Source organism: Telopea speciosissima, chromosome 6, assembly GCF_018873765.1.
Source record: "Telopea speciosissima isolate NSW1024214 ecotype Mountain lineage chromosome 6, Tspe_v1, whole genome shotgun sequence".
Lineage (NCBI taxonomy): Eukaryota > Viridiplantae > Streptophyta > Magnoliopsida > Proteales > Proteaceae > Telopea > Telopea speciosissima.
This window is the reverse complement of record NC_057921.1, coordinates 58,589,056-58,611,615: the sequence shown is the minus strand read 5'-3', so window position 1 is coordinate 58,611,615 and position 22,560 is coordinate 58,589,056. Positions and strand designations below refer to the sequence as shown.

General features: G+C 38.7%; 2 protein-coding genes across 4 annotated transcripts in view; one reads left to right on the top strand and one right to left on the bottom strand.

Annotated features, from left to right (window-relative positions):
• The window catches only part of LOC122665146 (phosphatidate cytidylyltransferase 4, chloroplastic-like), a 35,182-nt gene extending 18,759 nt beyond the window's left edge, over positions 1–16,423 (bottom strand). Inside the window, exons 1-4 of one of the 3 annotated variants that reach the window (XR_006333442.1) lie at positions 16,065–16,423; positions 15,622–15,950; positions 12,287–12,477; positions 9,911–10,035 (exon numbers count right to left, since the gene is read on the bottom strand). Coding sequence is in view for 2 of the 3 variants with exons in the window: in XM_043861220.1 (XP_043717155.1) it covers positions 9,911–10,035; positions 12,287–12,477; positions 15,622–15,950; positions 16,065–16,349 (930 nt within the window). In the remaining variant the exon portion in view is untranslated. The remainder of the gene's footprint in view (positions 1–9,910; positions 10,036–12,286; positions 12,478–15,621; positions 15,951–16,064) is intronic. The other 2 variants (XM_043861221.1, XM_043861220.1) reach the window with 2 other exon arrangements.
• Positions 16,424–17,793: 1,370 nt separating this feature from the next.
• On the top strand, positions 17,794–18,154 carry LOC122665073. The gene has a single exon (XM_043861133.1). It carries the CDS (start codon positions 17,876–17,878, stop codon positions 18,050–18,052), a length of 177 nt encoding a protein of 58 aa, XP_043717068.1. The 5' UTR covers positions 17,794–17,875; the 3' UTR covers positions 18,053–18,154.
• Positions 18,155–22,560: the final 4,406 nt, after the last annotated feature.

The window sequence follows — 22,560 nt, the reverse complement described above, 5'->3', positions numbered from 1 at the left end:
TTATGATGATGATGATCATCATCATCATAGGTTCTTAGGGCTATTATTTGTAAGCGGTGTGGACCAAATGTTTGCATAGAATAAAGTTTCTCTTAGAACTTAAAGCTGGCACTCAAACATTTTATAGTTACGAATTTCTTTTTAATTCCTCAATAGCTCAATCAGTATTATAAAATTTAAAGTAGAACAAGTCAAAATATTAAACCCAAGTGTTCCACATGCATGCTATAAAAGAACTAACAAGGATCATCATGCAATTAGTGTGAGCAACACAATTCATGGATACGATTGGTACCTAAGGCCTCAATTCAGAGTCAATGGCTGAAAAGTCCTTACTGTTAAGAATAGGAGTTTAGTTTAAGGGGTATTCTTGTACATAACCCCATTTAGTTTTATGTGTTTTCTCTTATTTGTATAAGGTCAGGGACCCCTCTGTAATTTATGAGTCTTTTCAATATAAGCATGTTTGTCTCTTGTTGAGACATAACAGATTAACACAAATCGATTCTCCTCTCTTCTTCTCCTTTTTCCTTCTTCTCTAAAACTGAACATAGTATCAGAGCTTAATGTTCCTAGAGTTTGAAGGTGTTGGAAGAGAGTTTAGTAGGCTAAGAGTTGGGTTCTCCTCTTGGCTGCTGCTGGAGTTCGAACTCAAACCTAAGCTTCTTCTCAGACCTGGTTCTCCCTTGTTTCTAACCCAAATGGAGAGCAACCAGGGGCTTTAGTTTCGTTTGGAGGTCTCATTTCTTCCCATTGTGTCTTCTCAAGTCATCTGGAAGTATCCAAGGGTGAGGAGTGAATCTCGGCCTGGGCTATTCCGCCCTGTTTTTCCGCCAGCCAGAGTTTAGATTGGCCTTTGCTCTCCAATAGAGCTTTGTTTGGGAGGTTTTTTAGGCCACCTGCTATCGTTTTTTGGTAAGGAAGATTGTTTCTTTGTACTCCGCTGCTGTTTGATGCTTGTGTGAAGTTCTACAAGTCATTTCAAGTGTTTTTGGACTGTTTTTTCCCCTGTTTTTTTCTGCTGCTTCTTGGGGACCTACTATTCTTGCTTGAGGTGCTGTTGGTTACTTTTCCCAAGTGTTTTTTCTGTTTGCATTGAAGCCACAATGGGTGAAAAATCTGTTGAAGCATCTGAACTCCCCACTGTTGCGACAGCCTTGCCTATTACCCCTTCATATGACAATCCAAATGTTCTTCCCATTGTCAAGCTTGACAATACTAATTACTTGGACTGGTCATGGTCAATGAAGCTCATTCTTCGGAGTAGGGGGAAGTTGGGATATATATCTGGAAGCTTTAAAGCCCCTTCCTCTGCTGATCCAGGTTACTCCAAATGGGAAACTGAGAACTCCCTTGTGATGACTTAGCTCATTTTTTCAACGAAGCCGGAAATTGGAAGAAGGTTTATGAGCAAGGAGACAGCCAAAGATATTTGGGATAGTATGGCTCGTATTTAGGATAGAGTGGGGGACTCTACAAAAGTTTATCAACTTCTCCAACAAATTGTTAGCCTACGCCAGGGTGACAAAAGTATCTCTGAGTACTACAGCCTTGTTGTGGGACTTTGGGAGGAGTATGATCACTACAGAGATCTCCAGCTGTGTCCTGTTGATGAGCCTAAAGTGCATCAGTTGTTTGAGAAGGAGAGGGTCCTATTCCTTCTTGAAGGTCTTAAATCTGAGTTTGAACCCATAAGGGTACAGATACTTGGCCGACCAAGTCTCCCCTCCCTGGAGGAGGTGTGTGGTTATTTACAGAGTGAGGAGACCCGCATAAGTGCTATGGAGACCACTCCCACTGTTGAGCGTTCTGCTCTTGTTTCATCCACTCCACAGGATCGTCCTCCCTTCACCAAGGGGGCTGGTAAAGGCCGTTTTTCCTGTGACTATTGTGGCAAGTCTCGGCATAAGAAGGAGTTTTGTTGGGATCTTCATGGGAAACCACCCTCTGCTGCATCTGGAGGACAGAAAGGGCCGAAGAAGAATGGGCCTAAAGCCCATGTTAGGGTTCATGAGTCTAAGTCATCATCCCTCTCTAAAGAAGACATAGCAGCTTTTCGTCGGATTGTAGCACACTTGGATGGATCCCCCTCTGCTGCTCCCACTACATCCAGTGCTCTACAGGTCTCTACCTCTTCTGCCCCCACTCCTTGGGTCATTGACTCGGGGGCCACCGATCACATGACTGGTAGGTCTCAGCTCTTTAATTCCTACACTGTTTGTTTGGGAAAAGATAAGGTGAAAATTGTTGATGGTTCTCTTTCTTCCATCTCGGGGAAGGGAGATATCCAAGTTACTCCACTTATCCCTTTGCAGTCTGTCTTTCATGTTCCTAACTTTGCTACTAATCTTCTTTCTGTTAGCCAATTGATTAAGTCCTTGAATTGCTTTGTCATCTTTTTTCCTACTCATTGTCTGTTTCAGGATTTGGTGACGAAGAGGGTGATTGGCAGTGGACGTGAGACTGATGGATTATATGTTCTGGACACTTGTGCTTCCCCTGTGACAACAGCTCAATCTTATGTGTGTGGGCAACATGGCGGACGTACACAGGCGGATATTTTGCTTTGGCATCAGCGTTTGGGACATCCTTCTTTTTCTGTTATGCGAAAAATGTTGCCACATTTATTTACATCTTTTCCTGTCAATCATGTTTTTCATTGTGAACCTTGTCTTTTTGCAAAAAGTTGTAAGACAGTTTATCCATCTTCTATTAATAGATCTGTTTCCCCTTTTCACCTTGTTCATACTGATGTTTGGGGTCCTTCCCCTGTTACTTCTTTAGGTGGCTTCCGCTACTTTGTCTCCTTTATTGATGACTTCTCTCGCGTTACTTGGGTTTATCTCTTGAAACAAAAGAGTGATGTTTATGCTTCTTTTCAAAACTTTTATGAGTTGGTGTATACTCAGTTCCAAACTTGTATTCAGATTGTCCGTTCTGATAAAGGTGGAGAGTATATGTATGGGGGTTTGAAGACCTTTTTTTCTGACCATGGCATTATCCATCAGGTGGCTTGTGTTGATACCCCTCAACAAAATGGGGTTGCTGCAAGAAAAAACCGCCACCTGCTGGAAGTAGCCCGGTCCCTTTGGTTTACAATGCATGTTCCAAAAACTTTTTGGTCCGATGCCTTACTCACTGCGGTCTTTCTTATCAATCATATGCCCTCCAGTGTCTTGAACTTCAAAGTACCTCTTGAGGTCTTACCCTCACTTTCTTCTTCTTTCTCTCTTCCCCCAAGGGTCTTTGGTTGCATATGCTATGTCCATATTAGCAAATCTGCCCGCACTAAATTGGATCCTAAGTCCTTGAAGTGCCTCTTTCTTGGGTATTCCTCTACCTCCAAGGGAGACACCTGTTACCACCCTCCTACCCGACGGTGGCTTATCTCCAAAGATGTATCTTTCTTTGAAACCATTCCTTTTTTTCAATCACCTCTTCAGGGGGAGTGTCGTGGTGGTGAGGTTGAAGAAGCTCCTGAGTTTGTATCCTTTCCATCCTCCTCTTTCGTTCCTATTTCCCCATTTCAGCTTGACAAGGGACAGAAAAGTCCAGAGGATATTATTGTTGAGGGGGAGTCTCCAAGTGCACAGGTGAACAGAGAACAAGGGGAACTACTTGTTTATACAAAGGACAAGAGAAATCCTCCTTCATGGCTTCCTATAAAGAAGACCTGCCAAAATCCTTCTTCGTCTCCTCATCCTGAGCCTCCATCCATTGAAACAGGTATACCTTCCTCTACTTCTCCATCCTCAGACTTAGATCTTCCTATTGCTCACCGCAAAGGAACTCGAGCTTGTACTAATCCCATTGCCAAGTTTGTCTCCTATGATTCTATCTCTCCTACAGGTGTTGCCTTTACAGTGGCTATCTCCTCCATCTCTATACCTAAGAATGTAGTAGAGGCTATGGCTGATCCGAAATGGAGAGAGGCAATGAATGCCGAGATGGTGGCCCTTGAGAAGAACCACACTTGGGATCTTGTTGAACTCCCAAAGGGGAGAGTTCCTGTTAGATGCATATGGGTATTCACAGTCAAGTTCAAGTCTGATGGTACTATAGAGAGATATAAGGCAAGGCTGGTTGCTAAAGGCTATACCCAAGTGTATGGCATTGATTATCAGGAAACCTTTGCTCCAATGACCAAGCATAACTCCATTCGGGTACTCCTTTCAATGGCTGCAAATCTTGATTGGCCATTATACCAGCTTGATGTAAAGAATGCTTTCTTACATGGTGACTTAGAAGAAGAAGTCTACATGCATTCCCCTCCTGGGTTCAAGCATCCTAGTGGCAATGGAAAAGTGTGTCGTCATAGGAAGGCTCTTTATGGACTTAAACAATCTCCTAAGGCTTGGTTTGAGAGGTTTAGACAAGCTATCCTACAAAATGGATATACCCAAAGTCAAGCCGATCACACCTCGTTTATACAAAGGAAGGGTAGCAATATTACAGCCCTAATTGTATATGTTGATGACATTGTAGTCACGCGAAACAGCGAGGCTGAAATCTCAAAGCTTAAACTTTACTTGGCTCGGCAGTTTGAGATCAAGGATCTTGGTCAATTGAAGTATTTTCTGGGGATTGAAGTTTCAAGATCCAAGCATGGGATCAATGTTTGTCAGAGAAAGTTTGTCCTTGATCTACTTACAGAGACAGGGTACTTAGGGTGTAAGCCAGTCTCCTCCCCAATTGATCAGAACCACAAACTAGGAGAAGATTGTGGTGAACCTCTTGTAGATGCTGAAAAATATCAGAGATTAGTAGGCAAGCTAAACTATCTTTCCCTTACCCGACCTGACATAGCGTATGCTGTTGGTGTGGTAAGTCAGTTTAAGCATGCACCAAAAATGGGTCATCTTGATGCAGTTTATAGAATCCTCAGATATTTAAAATCATATCCTAGAAAAGGCCTTCTCTTCTCTAGGAATGGTCACTTGAGGATTGAAGCATACACTGATGCTGACTGGGCTAGATCTATTTCTGATCGACGATCCACTTCAAGGTACTGTACTTTTGTTGGTGGAAATCTGGTTACTTGGCGAAGTAAGAAGCAACCTGTGGTGGCTAGGTCAAGCGCTGAGGCTGAATTTAGAGCCATGGCTCACGGAGTGTGTGAAATCTTGTGGCTAAAGAGACTTGTTCAAGAATTGGGATTTGAGATTGTTGAACCTATGAGTTTATATTGTGACAACAAGGCAGCCATAAGTATTGCCCACAACCCAGTGCAGCATGACAGGACTAAGCATGTTGAGGTTGATAGACATTTTATTAAGGAAAAGATCGAGTCAAAGACCATCTGCACCCCGTTTGTGAAGACAAATGAACAAGTGGCTGATATCTTCACCAAAGGACTTAGCACTCATCACTTTGACTGTTTATTGGACAAGCTGGGTAAGTATGACATATACCACCCAGCTTGAGGGGGAGTGTTAAGAATAGGAGTTTAGTTTAAGGGGTATTTTTGTACATAACCCCATTTAGTTTTATGTGTTTTCTGTTATTTGTATAAGGCCAGGGGGCCCTCTGTAATTTATCAGTCTTTTCAATATAAGCAAGTTTGTCTCTTGTTGAGACATAACAGATTAACACAAATCGATTCTCCTCTCTTCTTCTCCTTTTTCCTTCTTCTCTAAAACTGAACACTTACATCATCCAACCATGGAAATCAGACCATCTATAATAACTTTACTGATGTAGGCAGGGTAGTTCGGTTGTGATTGAATAAACCTAATTTTAAACCCTTGTGGCTCATATGGGCTTTAGGCCATTTGATTTTTGATTATTTGTTGTAAAGGCTTCTTTGATGGGCCAATATTTGGGGTAATATTTGGGAGCATGAAAATAAAATAATTTTTATTACTTTCTGTTTTCTATTTTTATTGTAGATTTAGTCTAGATTGAGTCTATTTGGTTACAAGGGCTTTTGAATTTGGTTCTAGAAGCTCTAGAAAGGTTCTATTTTTATATTCCTTGGCTCCCAAGTTTAGGAATTAGGGAGAAGTTCTTAAATTTGAATGTGCTAGGAATAGAAGGTTAAGGGCCTGTTTAGTCTATAATATGTTGTCAGATCAGCTTTGTAATGTATAGATTTTTGAGTAATTGAATGAGAATTTTAGTGGTTTGCTAGGGCATATCGATTTTTGGTGGCTTGATTATTTTTTTTGGTTAAAATCCCAGGGTTAAGGCCTGGTTGATCAGTGCCCTTATTCATCTTTTTATTTCCCCTCTTGACTCTCCCTAGACAGTTCAGTTGACATTCTCATTAGCTTCTAGTATTACTCTGTTTTCACACTATTATGGGCTTATCGATTTCATCAAGCGCTGCTGTTCTATTTGATCAGTTTGATCTGAGATTTCATGTTTAAGTTTCAGATACTACTTTCTAATAGTCCTGAATCTGAGTTCTAAACTTCCCTGTTGGTGGCTGTTTCAACCCTACTCTGTCTTTATCAAAACCTCAAGTAGCCCCAACTAAAAGGGCATACGCAGTGCATGAGGCTCCCACTACTGCAAGGTCCTGGGAGGAGCATATGTACGCGGCCTTTAAATCAAAGGAGTGTTTTCTGGGATTTTTACACAGCCAAAAACTGCTGTCCAAAGAGAAACTTAACCCGTGGTTTGAAATTTCGACAAAATTACACTGAAATTACCAAAATGATGGGGATTCACTCTAACAGCACCATAAAAATCAAAATCCCGATACAGAAACGGATGGCTCACATAATTAGCAAGTAAACACTCACCAATAACTCCCAATCAAGGACTCAGATCAACCCCAAATTCATACCACAGGTAAACAACTAGTAGTACTTTAATATCCCAAAACAGTTTAACAATACAATAGTTGGATCTCATATTATTGACAGGTAAACAACTAGTAGTACTTGTTAAGACGGATTCAGAAACCATGCTTTGGGATCGGTATGGACCCACCCAAACAGTCAACGATTCAAAATTTGAAAATAATGGCAATTCTGTAATTCTTGGGACAAGTCAAACCCTTTAAAGAGTAACACAATAGAGTGTGGGAGAGGGCAATTCTGGAATGTAAGATAGAATAGAATAAATAGAAACAAACTCAAAGAGATAGGGGCTTTTTTGGAAATTAAACAATTATTGCCTTTATGACGAATTAGAAGAACATATCTTCTTCAACCTCACGATGGAACAATCAAACCAGCGGTAAACTAGTTCATGCTTTGGCCTTTGGTGAGGGAACTCATGCATACAGGCTTCAATCAAGTTGAAACATCAGGGGTAAATTGTTAACCCATTGACCTTTGATCCCCAACCAACAATCAAACAAAACAGAAGTCTGAAATCAAGAAAAGACTTCCTGAAATTGAATCTGGTAGCAGAAGGGAATCAATTTCTGCAACTCAAGTTGATTCTCATAAGGTACGCAAGGTTTTGCTACCAAACTTCACGGGTTAGGTCGCCCCAACTTTCAAGGTGAAAATATTAGAGATATGGGAGATCGACCGAATACTGTTTGGCTAGAACTACTGCCCTAAAACAGAGTTCAATCTTGGTTTGCCAAATAATTGCAACAGAGAAGTAGCAAGGTGATTAATAACAGAGAAATAAGTAGCACAATGAGATCAGACCAGAAATAGGGGAAGGCAGATCCAAGTCGAGCAGTGACATTGAGAGGAAGGAGAGAGAATCTCGCAGGGGGCAGGGGAGAGAGAGGAGGGGTCGCACCAGCCACGCAGGCTTCTTCTAACCAAACTCACTGTTTCATTCTCAAACAACTGTCCTACATATTGGATTACATGCCTATTTATAAAAACCAAAAGCAAAGACTCCTAACTTCCTAAATATGAACTAACAAAATAGAACTCAAACTGGAAATTTCCCTACATGTCTAATAGCTCTCCCAAAATAAAAAAGATTACCTAATATCTTTCCTACATAAAATTTGTTCTAAATATCCTACTGAACCGGAAGAAGGTTGGGACAAGGTTCATCTTGGTCTGGGTTTCTGGGTTTGAGTTGGTTCAACCACGAATCTGCATCATAGGACCCTTCAATCAATGGTGGATCCTAATGCTCTGAAGAGTCCTAAACAATAAGCTACTGTCCAGACAGTTAACAATCATATGACCAGGCAATTGTGAAGGATCCCTTCAATCAATGGTGGGTCCTAATTGATGTAGATCCAAGCCTCCTCGAGTTGAAGAAGCCACCCTAAGCATAGGGTTATAGTAGGAGCCGTAGTATAATGTTATACTTAGTTTATTTCAGCCTTAGATTCGTTCTATACTTAGTTTTATTTTTGTGTTTTTAATTGAACCGGTTCAAATTGGTTGCATCCAACTGGTTCAATATAAGTTGGTCTAATTTAAGTGAAGTTTTCCTATTGGCTACTAGGATCTTATATCTTGTTGGTTACTTAGGAATCTCAGCTATTTAAAGTGTTTTAAGTTGTTAGGGTAAATAGGTCTTTTTGTTTTAAGTTGTTTATTAGTCTCACACTCCTTCCACGATTTTGGAAGAGAGAAGGATTTTACATTGTATTAGGATTTGGCCCTTAGGCCTTTATTAATAACAGAATTGTGGGAGGCTCCCCCACAATTTAGACTTTGAAAATTTCGTTTGTTGCTGCTGCGGTTGAGCTCTACGTGAGTGTGCCTTGTTAGTAACATCAAGGTTGCCTTGTGAGTCATATCAAAGAGAAGGGTAGGTGGATTTCCTACGACTCCTTGCAACTGTTCATGATTGGGAGGTCTTCTTCAATCAACTTCCAAGCTACTGCTGCTGCTGATCTTCATCCCAGTAAGTTATTTACTGTTTCAGGATTCCCTTCTTCTTCTTAATCCTCCAACCTAACCCTAATTGATATCCATTAAACCTTAGGTCATCTAGAATCTGCCCAGTCCAATTAGACCAACCAAATTCAATTACATTCCAACCACAGCCCCCTCTTATCTCCTCCTCCACTCGACCTAGCTTGCAGCCCCATCCTAACACCCAAAACCCTAATTCCCTCTCATCTCTGTAAAACCCCAAAACCCTAAAATACAAATCCTATACTTCCAGCCATCAAAACCCAACCAAACTTCAGTCGAACCACCCCCTCACTGCCTAGGATACTCGATCCAAAGCCCCTCCCCAAATTGTCATCTTAAACCCTAAATTCTCCACTTATCCTAAAACTCAAAACCTGAAACCCTAACCCTAATTTCTGAAATTTGAATTTTTATTCAAACCTATACTATTAGCTTCTCCTAGACCTGCCTATTAAAACCATATAAGATTCAACCCATTCTCATAAACCTAACCCTAGAATTGCCCTAATTTACATCAATTCTGGCCCATTGAGTTAGCCATTCAGCCAGTCCTGGTTATCTGGCTCCTAGTAGGTATTCTACCTATCTAGGACTACATTACTAATCCTCTGAACATAGCACATGGCTGTTTAGAAGTGCCCTTTTAAAAAGCCATACCAAAAGAACATTTGTTTTTTTCATAGCTAGTAGGCTGAAGAGAAATATCTTGAGAGAACTTGATGGAGACAATAGTTACGAGGCTCTAATAAGCACAGCTCAAAGCAAAGCATAAATAAAGTTTTTCATCCACTACAAAGCACATTTTGTAACACATAGGGGTAAGAATTTTCATATGGTGATAAAGGGAAGACACTGTAGATTGTTAAATTTTATTTATCGATATGCATCATCCATGAGGAACCCGTATGGAATGATGCAAATACATCTGCCACTAATTAAGTCTATGCCCTTGTCTTTCATAAACTGAAATGAAAAATAGAAGTGCATCAAATTATTGAAGGGAAAAAGGGAATGCAGAAGAAAATTCTATATCTGACTCAGTTCTTTCAATGACAAAATAGAGTGATATGATACATATAAGACTCATGTATTGGTCAATGCCGAAGATATTATACCTTTCCACCTATAAAAGCATAAGTATCAGCTGCAATTATGCTGCTGATAGAAATCAAGGTTGCCACAAGACCCACAGTCCAATGTGCTCGGCCACCAAGAAAAATAGGCCATGAAGTTCCAATTTCTGCCAAACATAAACTGGTTAAGATTCAAGAACCAAACTTTAGTAAATGTGCAAGCAAATCCCTACTAAAACAGAAAATACATGAACGGAGACAAGATAATCTAAACATAGACCTAAACAAAACTGGATTCAGTTATAGAAAAAGTGGGTCAAGCATGGAAAGCTGCTGCCCGATGCATGCTGTCAACCTCAGGGATAAAGGAGGTAGTAAACATGGATAGGACTATGAATATGAATTTGGAGAAATATCTGCCGCTTAGATTTGGTAAGAAGAGCCTCGTTCTTGCCCCTACTTTATTAATCCAGACATATTTGATACGTTCTTGGACTGAAACTGCAAATCTTCAGCTAAAATCATTTTCCTTCTATTCTTTACTTTTTGAACATGCGATTAGGTCCTAGTTATTCCTCTTGAAGGTTAAAGCAACTATTTTATGGTCTACAAATGATTTCTTGTTGCTCGTTTGTTTAGGTAATCAAGAATTTGATTTCTCCTGTGTTTTGACCAACTATACCAGCTAATCAAACACTAGAGTGGAGAAAGCTTCTCCCACCATATCCCCATGGCTTATTTGGCTTTACAAATGCTTTCTTTCAAGTTCCATGTCATTGCTATAATTTAATTTATAAATTTTGTCCCTTCAACTTCATGGTAAACCATTACCTTTCTCCACAATAATGGCCCCATCTAATTTTTTTCCCCATAAAACCTAATTATTTTCTCCCCTGACAATTATTTCTTTCCCCGTTACCTTTTGTAGACTCCACTAAAAATCCTTGTCCATACAGAGTTACACCTGTGGCCATAATTTCAGTTATCATAGAAATCCTGCAGCACCTGCAGTTTGGTTTTTAAGTTTTTATTGTCAACACATATTGCAGTTATTGAATTATTGACTAAAAATTAAACTATGAATCTAATTCATCTCACAAATTTATGCCCAGGAGGTCTTGACTCCACTCGCCGCCACAAGGTTTTTTTTTTTTCTTGGAATATTAATCTTAGAAGTGGAAACATACACTCTACTTCTAATATTGCCATTAATTGTGGCAAAGACCAAAGACTACCATCATGCACAATAACTGGATACATATTTTCTTACGGAATAATTATTGAATAGAAGCATTTGGTTAGTAGTTATCTGAACCCGGACTTTGCTTTTACTGCATATAAAAATGGATATCAAAATCACTGCTGAAACTATTGCCATCTTTGGTAAAACTTCTGATTTTGTGGGAAACACTCCTTTGATTCTTACAATAACTTAAGAAAGGGCCTTAACCCAGCACAAGTCCTGCTTTCCCAGGTTAATTGGAGATAGTCCTAACCTTCGGGACTTCTGTACGAAGTGGGTGCTCTCAGACTTGAACCCATGTCTTCGCGCTGGAAGCTCAAGCTTTTTACCCCAACTGCATCTATTCTTAGAGTAACTTAATCCTTAGTTCTTTTTTTGGAGGGGGGAAGGAAGGGAAGAGGAATTGCTTAAAAAAAAAAAAGCAAGACCAAAAGACTGAAAATCATTGTAAATAATAAAAAATTTGCCAAATGCTAACCTACGGAGATTGCTCGGAGGAATCTAAACCCCTCAATCACTCTGTAGAAGTTATATTAAACACATCGTCACACTCTATTAAGTGCTGACTGCTGAAACTCCTGATGTTAGCAAATGCAGCAAATTAACTACAAAGCAACTCAAGAAATCATTATCCCGACTACTTCAGATCAGTTGACTACAGAAAGATTTAAAAAATTAATTCATTTCTAATTAACAATCACTAATTGATCATTAAGACAGATAATACGGCTCCATTTACAAGAATCCTGGTCCACCATTCAACTCTATTTACAGTCATATTTGTATAAGACAGATAATACTTCTTAACTGTATTTATTGAGTATCACTAACGGTTCATTAAGATTGAATAAAGGTCAATTTTGAGCTAAGTGGTAAATGAGCTGTTGTCTCCTTTATCTTGCAGGAATTTTCTCCCCCGACTTTCTTCACTTCATTATTCTTTTTCTCCAATTAAAATTCAGTGATTTATCAAAAGAAAAACAAGAAAAAGGAGATGGAATAATTATCAGAAATGGATGTAAGAGGAAACAGTTCACTTTCTACCGGAAGTATACTTTGCAGTTTAAATATTTAACTCTGTAAACCTACAGCAGTCAATAATTCACCTAGACTGCACAAAATAACAGAGAGCATTTGAGTTTACATAATAACAACAGATGATGCACTGAACTTACCGCTATTTAATGATGGAATTGCTAAACCACACCGAAGCTTAACCCAGAAACATGGAAGATAACCACAATAAAATAACCCAAACATGGCACTACTCAACTGAGCAAAACGAGGATTTCCTTTCTGTAAAAGCAATGCCATCGCAACAACAAAAGAAGCTGAAGTCACAGAAACATCTATTTGACCAAAATACCTGACCATTGATTGGAGCTAATCAGTACAAAAACAAACTATGAAAATCTGTTTCACATCTAAGGAAAATAATGAAAGAAATGGATATCCTTGAAACTCAAAAATTATGCATGCACTGAAAGAGTTTCAAGAAAACTACAGTCAGAATAATTGATAACAGTCATATATATAGATAGAAAACCAAGATATCTTTTTCCACTCATTTAGTAAACTTTAATTAGAATAACAACAGAAATTAAAGTAATCAGCAAATCATCAGGACAGAAGCAATGATGTCAAACACAACAGTTGAGAACGAAATGATTGGAAGGGAATACATGAATATGCATCACTCATTACACTGTACTTTAATCAAGGATAGAATTGCAGGGGGAAATATGTCAGACAAGAAACAAGAAAGTAGGCATCTATAGTACACTTTAATCTGGATCTCATTTCCATCCGTAACTCAATGGTTCAATTTTAGCTGAATTTCAAAGGAAAGCAGGATTGATGTCCAAGCCAGAATGTTCATACCTCAAAAAAAATATATCTCAGAGATATTTATGTCCCTGAACCCAATGCTATAAGGAATGTTAAAGGTGAGAAAGGACTAATAGACTTCTGCTTATTGGCTTAATTGGCAACTCTAGATTTTGTCCAAGGTACATGCCTCTATACTGGAGAAGTGATTGGTGTCACAAAATCAGTTCCACTATCCTCCATCCAGTAAAAGGGCATTGCTGGAGCTTAGATGTACTATGTTACTCCCGAAACAAAAAAGTTCCCTCATTCTAGAGTGCAAAGCAAGGGTTAATGTGCTTCCAGCAGTAAAGATAAGGAGAAGGCCAAAGATCATATACAGTGGATTTTCTAGACCATAGATGTGAATAATAGGATTGGAGTAGGAACTGTTGAAGGGTAGAATTTGCATTATATTGTAGCTCAACAGCCATGTGCTAGGGTTATTGACGTAGATCAAGAGAGGTTCCAGCAGGTGTATTCACGCCGGAACAAGCCCAAATCCAAGTATAATGGGTTAAATAAGTAGCCTAATAGGTTATATGGGCCATGGGCTGGGAATTTTTATGTTTTATATTGTAATGGCCAATTTTGAAAGCCCGTAAATGAGGGGATAAGTGGCCCATAGGAATTTAACTACTTTTGTATCTAGTCCTCTAAAGTTGTGGAAGTCTTGGAGATATCAATAGGTTCTTGGGGATCTCAATAGGTTAGTTTCATTGTTAGTTGTAAAAGACCTTGAAAATGTAAGATTCATTAATTATCTTGAAAAGAGCCCAAAGTCCTTGGAAATGTACAGGCCATTAAGTCTAGCAGGATCTAGAACTCTCCCAACCTCTTTATAACAGGAGCTGCCTTTAAGCACTTGAAATCAAAATTAAAAATGAAATTGGGTTATTATATAATACTTCTGTGAGAAACAGAGTTGCAGTGAGATTCTTTTTCTGGTTAGAGGCTGAGGTAGTTGGTGAGATACTAGCCTAGGCTTGGGGTGAGACTCTTCAAGTCATATTCTTCTTTTTCTATCTGACTACCTCTATTCTGTCTATTCAATATCAAGTAAGTTTTGAGTTGTTTAGTTATTCTATCATTTATTTAAAGGTTAGTTGAAGATATTCCCTGTTGCGCATCATCTCTTATTCAAATTGAAGTTTCTCTTAAATCTGATCACTTTTGGGTGTTGAGATCCTGTTATATTGGATTGGTACTGAAGCTTATTATAAGGTTAGACCAGTCTGCATTATTTATAAACATGTCTCTTTTTTTTTTTTTTTTTAACTTCCTAATATATGAACAACAGAAATGGGAAATTCATTGAAGTCCATCTAAAATGCTTCACGGTGTACACTTAGTATCTTCCCCATACAAGTTTATCATTTTGGACGTCACAAAGAAAAATCATGAAAGAAAAAATATAAAGAGTTTCAGCCACATAGGATGGATATAAAATCATCAATGAAGTATTCTTGGGGCATTGAAAGATTTACGGGAAGCCATTTAAAAAAGAGTAAATATAGAGGATTTACATTTGAAATCTTTGTCTCTTCCCTCAACCGAAGGCGAAAAAAATCCTATAGTTTATGCCCTTCCAATTTGGACCGTCCAACAATGATGGGAAAGGAAAAGCGGATCAAGAAAGGAAAGATATTGATTAATGCAATCAATATTAGAAAGTGGCCAAATGCATTAGTTTTTGACACAGCACTTTCCCTTTATCTGTTGTAATTCTTTTCTTCTCCAATAATATCTTCATTGTTTATCATTAAAAAAAAAAATCCCAATAAATTCAGTCAACATTTCAGTGTCTAGCCAACCCGGCAGTTAATTGGACACTGGTGTTTGTAGCTCATTGAGGACTATATGCCTGCTTAGGATCTTCCTCTCATGTCAACAGGAAACTGTCTCGACTTGAACCCAAAATGTTTGTAATTTGTTCACTCACAATTTTTTAATCTAAAACTACCTTCCTCGGACAATTCTTTATTCCATAACAAAAACTTGTAATCATCAACAGTCAATATTTTTGTCCAATTTTAAATTTGTAAGTACTCAATTAAAGTACAACTCTCTTATAAATTGTTAAATAATGAAGTACAACATCGTGCCTCCAGAGTCCAGAATATATTGGAAGTTGAGTCCATTCTACCCAATGCAACTAAGCCTCATCCCAGCTAAATGGGGTCAGCTACATGAATCTTGTTTCCCCCATCAACTCTATTGAAAGTCATATTGTTTGTAAACCCGAGCAATCCATGCCTTTTCTCACCAGTTCAACCCCCTGGTAAATTTTAGTCAACCCCTTATTCTTCTAGCCCCTCTAAACTTATAACACCTCAGTCCTCCTTGCTGGGCATTATTGAAGATCAAGTCTTCAAACCATAAGTGTAACTGTTTTCCAGAATACAATTGCTAATGGTAAAAAGGAGATGGGATTAGTACAATATCAACTGGTTCAACAAGCAAGCAAAGTCGGGGGGGGGGGGGAGAGAGAAAGAGAGAGAGAGAGAGAGAAATAGCTTACGGTGTCAACATAAACAAGAGACAAATGGTCATAAGAACTTCTTCATAGTTTCATTGTGGTAATAAGCAGCAAGGAAAGTAGAAATGTTGGCTACAAGCCTACAAGCGTGAGAACAGAACTTACAGTGTCAATATAGGCATGAGAGCACAGATAACAGAGCAAGCCCGAGATACATATCGGGGAGGAGGTGTCATCCCCTTGGCAATTCCGCGACTTCTGACCAGTTCAAAATACTCACGTGCACACACAAAAACAGCAGCAGCCAGAGCAACCGTGAAAACCCATCCCCCTGCTAACACAATCCCAGCGACACAAATTCCAATCCCAATCCCGAAAACAATCCTTTTCTTCAACTGACTCGCTCTCTGGTGACGATCAGAAGCTAAATTATCATTACGATCCATCCCAGCGTCGACTTCAATTTGTTCCGAATTAGGGCCTTTGTCGACTTCCTACATCATAACCCGTCTCAGTGTTTCCATTCATGAGCAGTTTACGAGAGAGTAAAAAAAACATGAAAACAAACGAAAAATGAAAAAGTTCAAAATACAACATAAGAAACTCACCGGATATAATCCTTTGGCTTCTCCTTCGTTGATCTGATTAGGTTCAGCTCGGGCGACAGCCGTAAGTGTCCGACAATTTCTGTTCACACCAAACCTCCGGTCCCGAGGAACCCGAACGAGGGATCTGGATTCATTGCAAGTCAATATTACTTTCAGTTTCAGTTTCGAGGCGGATTTATTGAATGCTAGTGTCTTCGATGACACACCATGCTCGCAAGGGCAAAGCGAAGGGAGGGAGAGTGAACTGAGTTTGAATCGATCGATTTCGACAAAAGAGGCCTTCATTTTGTCTCTGCTAGTTTTATGTTCGAAGATGAACAATTGGCATCTTCAAAGTCTCTGAAGAAGACCGATTCTGATTCTTGTTGTCGCTGAGAATATTATACGAAGCGTGCGAGTTTGCGAGGTGTCGTCGACGTCGAGGTAAGTATAAACGATGCGGGAAAAAGAGTCATGTGATGAGACACTTTTCCAGACCCGACCCATGGCTTTGTATACACTTGCCAGACCAGACCGTTATTTTCCCGCCATTCATTAGAAGCGTAGTTAGCTGTTCACAGACACCCCTTACAATTAAGTCTTCTCTAATGCCGAAATTACCATTATTATAGGATGAAATTACCATAATACCCTTAATAGTAAAACCCCAAAATACAAACTATTCTCTCTTCATCGCGAAGAAGCAATAACAGGGAAGGGGACTTCTGCAATCGACCCCATTTTTTGGTAAGCCCGTAACTGATTCATCTTCTTCTTCCATTTTTTTGTTTCTCCATTTTCCCACCTTCCATTACCATAATCGTGAAGGATAATCATGTTGCAGACCCTACAGGTAAAGGGAGGAGAAAAAGAGAAGAAAGGGAAAACTGCATCTGAGAACAGAAATAAGCTAAGAAAACCCACAATATTGTTGTATTCATTCATCTTTGTCCATTTAAGATGTTGCCTTTTCACGAGGACTAACAGGAAAGAATAAACAAAAAGAAGAGGATGCTCAGGTACCTTTCTTTCGAAACATGTTATCCGCGAATGTAGAATTTTAGTTTGAACGGAAGCAGAAGGTTTCAAAGTAAGTTTTTTAAAATTTTAAATCATTTCAATTTTATAAGAAATTTGCGGTCAGTTGTTCTACTTAATTGGTTCTTATGTATTTTTTTCATGCAAATCGCATCTGTTGTAGTTTATGGTCCCATGGATCAAACTGGATTCCAAGTTCCAAGTGGTGCTCATTTTTTATAACTGGGATATTGTGGGGCGGGGGGAGAAACAAATACCTTTCGATAGATCTGAAAGACTCTTGTTGCATTTAGATGAGGAATTTAAATTTATTTAACTAGTTGACATCATCAAGTAAACACTAATTTGTCATATTGGGGTCTAATATAGGGGGTAATTTGAGTTTCGTTTAAAAACCAGAAGGGTGACATGTAATTTACCCATTAAATAAATAAGAAAAACCACGCCAATAATCTTCAATATTCATGCTTTAACTTCCATCGTCAAACAACCAGTAGGCAAAGTTCAAGTTGGAAGAGGCATGGAAGTAGAAGAGGCTTGGAGAAGGGGTTAGAGTTAAACTTCCCTCCAAGTAAGCGTGGGGAACACGAGATTGACCCCTGTAGATTTCTTTATTGTTGTTTTTTTCATTTTTTTTATCCGCTTTTCTGATTCGGTTCCAATCGCCTCCGATCTCATATCGATATAAAGAGAAATTTTCAACAGTCGTTCGTCCTCAGTTCTCTAGTCCTATTATCTTTTGTCGCATAAATTTTCTTTTAATCGATTTTCAGTTACAGAGAGGTAGTTGGAAGATGGGGATAATAAAGAGCACATTCTCTTTAATGACGGGAACTGTGTTGGGAGTCTATATTGCCCAGAACTACAATGTTCCCAACATTAAGAAGCTCGCCGACACCGGGCTCTTGTTCATGAAGCACATCGAAGAAAACTATCGGAAACCCAAGAAGAGAGACGACGATGATGTTTAGCTGCCGTGGATTTCCCAGGTTTCTTCGTCTTCTTCTTCATTCACTTACGATTATGCGGATTTAATCTTGATTTTTTCTTTTTGGGTACTCCAGAAAGAGGGAAATTGGTTATATGTATGCTAATGTTGCAATACAAGCAAAGATCAGAGCTGCTTCGAGAGATTTGTAGTCAGTTTCTTACAGGAAATAAAATTATACTTTCTTATTTCCTCCTTTTTAGCGATTTCTTAAGTTATGTATACGTATTATTGGTTCTGTTTGGCATGACAATCGTGAATGGATGCATTCCCAGCATCCAGATTAAAAAAATATAGACGAAGAAGGGAAAAATATTTTCTTAATATCATCATAATGCATCCAGATTAAAAAAAATAAAGACAAAGAAGGGAAAAGTATTTTTGCTTCTCCTAAGCAGAATCATAGCTTCATTTTACAGCCATATGTTCTCCTGGTGACTTGATAAACAGAGCTTCTAAGACCCCTCTTGTTTTAGTTGATGTGCCAAAAGGGGTAATGGCTTTGATTTAAAATCATCCCCCCCCCCCCCCCCCGCGCCCGGCAAAGAAAAACAAAAAAAAGCAACTCTAAGAACATAGAATCCTGATGCTGATCTGAAAAATATGAATAGCCTCATCTACATTGCTCCCATAAAGTAAGGACCTTGCAATATTAATCAAGAGGGAGCATGGCTTTGACTTAAGGTCATTTTTTTTTTTTTGGGGGGGAAGAAAGAACAACTCTAAGAACAACATAGAATCCTGATGCTGATCTGAAAAAATATTGATATCTTCATTTACATTGCTCCCATAAAGTAAGGATCTTGCAACATTATAATCTTTAAGACGGGATGGCTTTTCTGAGGATCAATACTTGATTTTACTTCCCTTGAACAGTTATCTTACTTACAATCTATCTTAAGCAGCTTACCTATATCAACATTTGATTTTGGGGTCTTTTCATATTTCTCATTTTTTTTTTTTTGAAATTCACAAGTGTTTATTTGCACTGTTATTCTCCCCTTGGTTAATCATTATTCTTTGTAGTTATTTATGTTCACAAGCTGTTGCCACATACAAACTTACTGAGATAGTATGTCTGATCACTAAGTGAGAACCTTATACTGGATCTCGAAATTGAGGTTTCCAATGATATCTGTTTCAATAGCTTGGACCACAATACTTTTAGTAAGCACCATCTAACTTCAAGAATATACAACCAGTTGCTGCTTTTATGGATGCTCACTGAATGCGTGGTATATTTATTGATCCTAATTTCCTTCTCCTTAAATCAATCTCTACAATGTTGTCTGTGTCGATGGGCCATGTATGAATTACTCATGGTGGGAGATTTCCATAACCATTTCCTAACTCATGATATTCTGTTAGTCCTTAACCATGAAAGTTAACTGCATATTTGTTAACACATCATAGACAAAGCAATTACATATGTTCATTTGTACTATGATCTGCTCAGAATTGCATTATTGAACCATATGCTGCTTCTATGTTGGATTGAGATGTCATTTTTCCTGGACAATTGATGGATTTAGCTAAGTTGAAGTGCAAAAGACATGTTCATATGACAGATGAAGCAGAATTATTGGATGAAGGATTCCGCTGCTTTTTTAATTACATTAGATTTGCCAATATATGGCGTGCTGAAAATCCATGGATGAAGAGTTACATTGCTTCTTTATCGTTTCTGAAGGTAAGAGAGATTCAGAGATTAGTTTCAGAATCCAGAATGTGTTGGTTCTTGCATACATCTCATAGTTCATTCCAACCACTGTCATTATTGTATGATTTTGATTTCACTTTGGTGTTGTGATTCTTGTGGAATGTCAATCCAGAAAATAGTCAAAAGACTGCTAGTTATAATTCACTTTTCTAGGATGATTATTATGATCAACCAAAAAAGATTACTAGGAATATTAGATGCGAAACCCTATTGAAAAAACTGGATGATGGTCAACTTTGCTGGTATCATTATTGGAATGATTGTAAAAGGTCAATATGGAAACTTATTTGTGAACAAGGTGCAGATTCTTGATTGGAACAACAGAATGAGGAGCTGCTCTATAGAAGCAATGATATATTATAAATACAGGCAAGGGAATACAATCTCCACGGTTTATAGGAAGCATTGGTATATTATATATACAAGCAAGGGAATACAAGTTCCACAGTTTTAGCTATTCCTCTGTTGAGTTCTCTTTGTGAGCTGCATACTATTGTGGTGATTCAGCAGCAAACCCAAGATGATGAAGCCTTGGTTGGATGGTGGTGAAGCTAGGTCATTTCCCTTCTTCCCTCTTTCTTCTCTCCATCTTTACCTCAGTTTCAGCAGCTCTCATAGTGTTTGCATGGGTGATATCCAAGGTAATCTGAAACTCATACTTGTGAGATTGATTCAACCCTTATTATTTCCATTCTCTTTAGTTTAGTTTAGTACAGTTATTACTTATTACTCACTCCATATTCTGCTAGTTTTATTTCTCAGTTTTAGTCCTTGCAATAGCAGTTTCTGCCCTCTTTGATCTCACACTTCCATCAAATATTAGCCAATCCAACCATTGGATCTAGCCCAAGTTTTTTATAAGTTGCCCCATCTGAGGATCTACGCTTGTCTAGAATTGCAGATTCATCAGATCTGAAACTTGTAAATTATTCTTGTTTGGAAAACTTACTATTTTCTGGTTTTGTTAAGTTTCTGTCTTTTGTCTACCTTCTTTAATCTCAATCGAACTGTTGGTTTCCTATGATATTTTAGCCACAATTACAGCAGGCCAGCCTTCGACCAGTTTTTCAGACTTATCGGTTGGCTGTTTCTGTACTTATTGATCTTCACTATTTCTGCCCTATTGTTCTCTAAACCGGGGTCATTACAATTTTGTCCTATGGGTTAGTTTCCTAAGTCTTGTCCTAACAGGTTAGTGAAACACATCATTTGATTTATACACAACTTGTGGGTTGACACATGAGTCCAGCTCAATATGCTGTGGTTGGGTCACCCAATTATGTTGTCATTACTCACTACTCAGAACAATGCCCTCAGACATGAGTGTTTGGTGCCTGGTATTGGAACCTTAACATTTATTGAGGATTTTGATAGAACTGCTCTTCGAGTTGAAGTATATGAAAAATATCAAATTCCAAATATCTACATAGGATTAATACTACTACAAATATCTGCATACTTCTCCCGTCCCGTTTTCAAAGTCCAGGACGCATTTCCTCTCAATCGATAGACACAGATCACCTAAACTGGAATCTAACAAGTTATTATTGGTTGAGAGGGGAAGGAGGAATGGAGCATTCTTCTTCTTCGATAGAGCACTATTCATCAGTATTTTCCATTTGGTCAGGAATATGGAAGGTTTTTTGCTGGTCTATCATTTTGAGAATCTTTCAAGGTTCACCAATAAGACTGGGTGCCTTCCTAATACTTCTTCCCCTTTCTTCGACAGCACTGCAAAAGCACTTTATGGATATAACACTATGTTAGGTTAGTAACGCAAGCACCTGGGATATCAAAGATAAAAATTGTAGGCAACCTGTCAAACATTCTGTCAGCTATCTGGGCGCTCTTGCCATCATATTCCTGGAAAATTGTTTTTCTGATCCTGTAAATGGTGTTCCCTGCTAATAGCTTGATGGGCCAGTTGAGAGTGAGAACAGTCTTTCCACAACCACTACTGCTACTCGTATTCCATAACACATTCTTTTCCAACATCAGCTATTCCTGCAATTATCTCATTAGGGTGTTTTCCTTCAAGACGCATTTTGTGAAAGTCCTCATCTAGCCATCGATCATAAACATCAACCCCTAGCCACACATATCTGCTGCCATTTGGTTTTTTGTCAAGTTCCTTTCACATGTAACTTCTTTTTTATGAGTCCATTGATCATAAAGATCAACCCCTAACCACACATATCTGCTGCCATTCGGTTGTTTGTCAAGTTTCCTTTCATATCTAACTACTTTTCTACGAGTCTGACATACCGTAAGTCTTCTCTTACGTCATGCAATGACTATTTGGTCGCATTAAGATTGATGTTAGGAAGTGCAACGATGCTTGTGAGAGTCACCACAGGTTGAGCCATTTTAGGGGGGGGGGTTCTTTGGAACATAGTGAAGCAACTAGATCACTGTCAAAATCTCCTACTGTATTGAAACCCAGTGATGGTAGATTTCTTGAGAATCTGTATGAGATAAATGGTTTATTCTTTCTTCCCCAGCAAACCCAATGAGTTTGTTACACTGCATCCATTCTTCCTCCTGAACTCAACCAATTTCTCCCCTCCTTCAAGATGCAAAACAAAATGGCTCAGGTCCAGCTTTACCTGCCAGTCTGATTACAATTCATTATTTGCAACAGTTCCGTGTTTCATTCGGGCCTTGCTGGTATATTTTGCAGCAGTGGAAGCAAGATGTGAAGTTGTTGACCTGTTCCACCAAAAGTATGGAAACAAGCTGGATTGATTTGCTCATTAAGACAACCACAGTTT

Excerpts from the sequence above, each read along its gene's own strand:
- LOC122665073 (XM_043861133.1), top strand. The coding sequence starts at position 17,876 with ATGGGGATAATAAAGAGCACATTCTCTTTAATGACGGGAACTGTGTTG.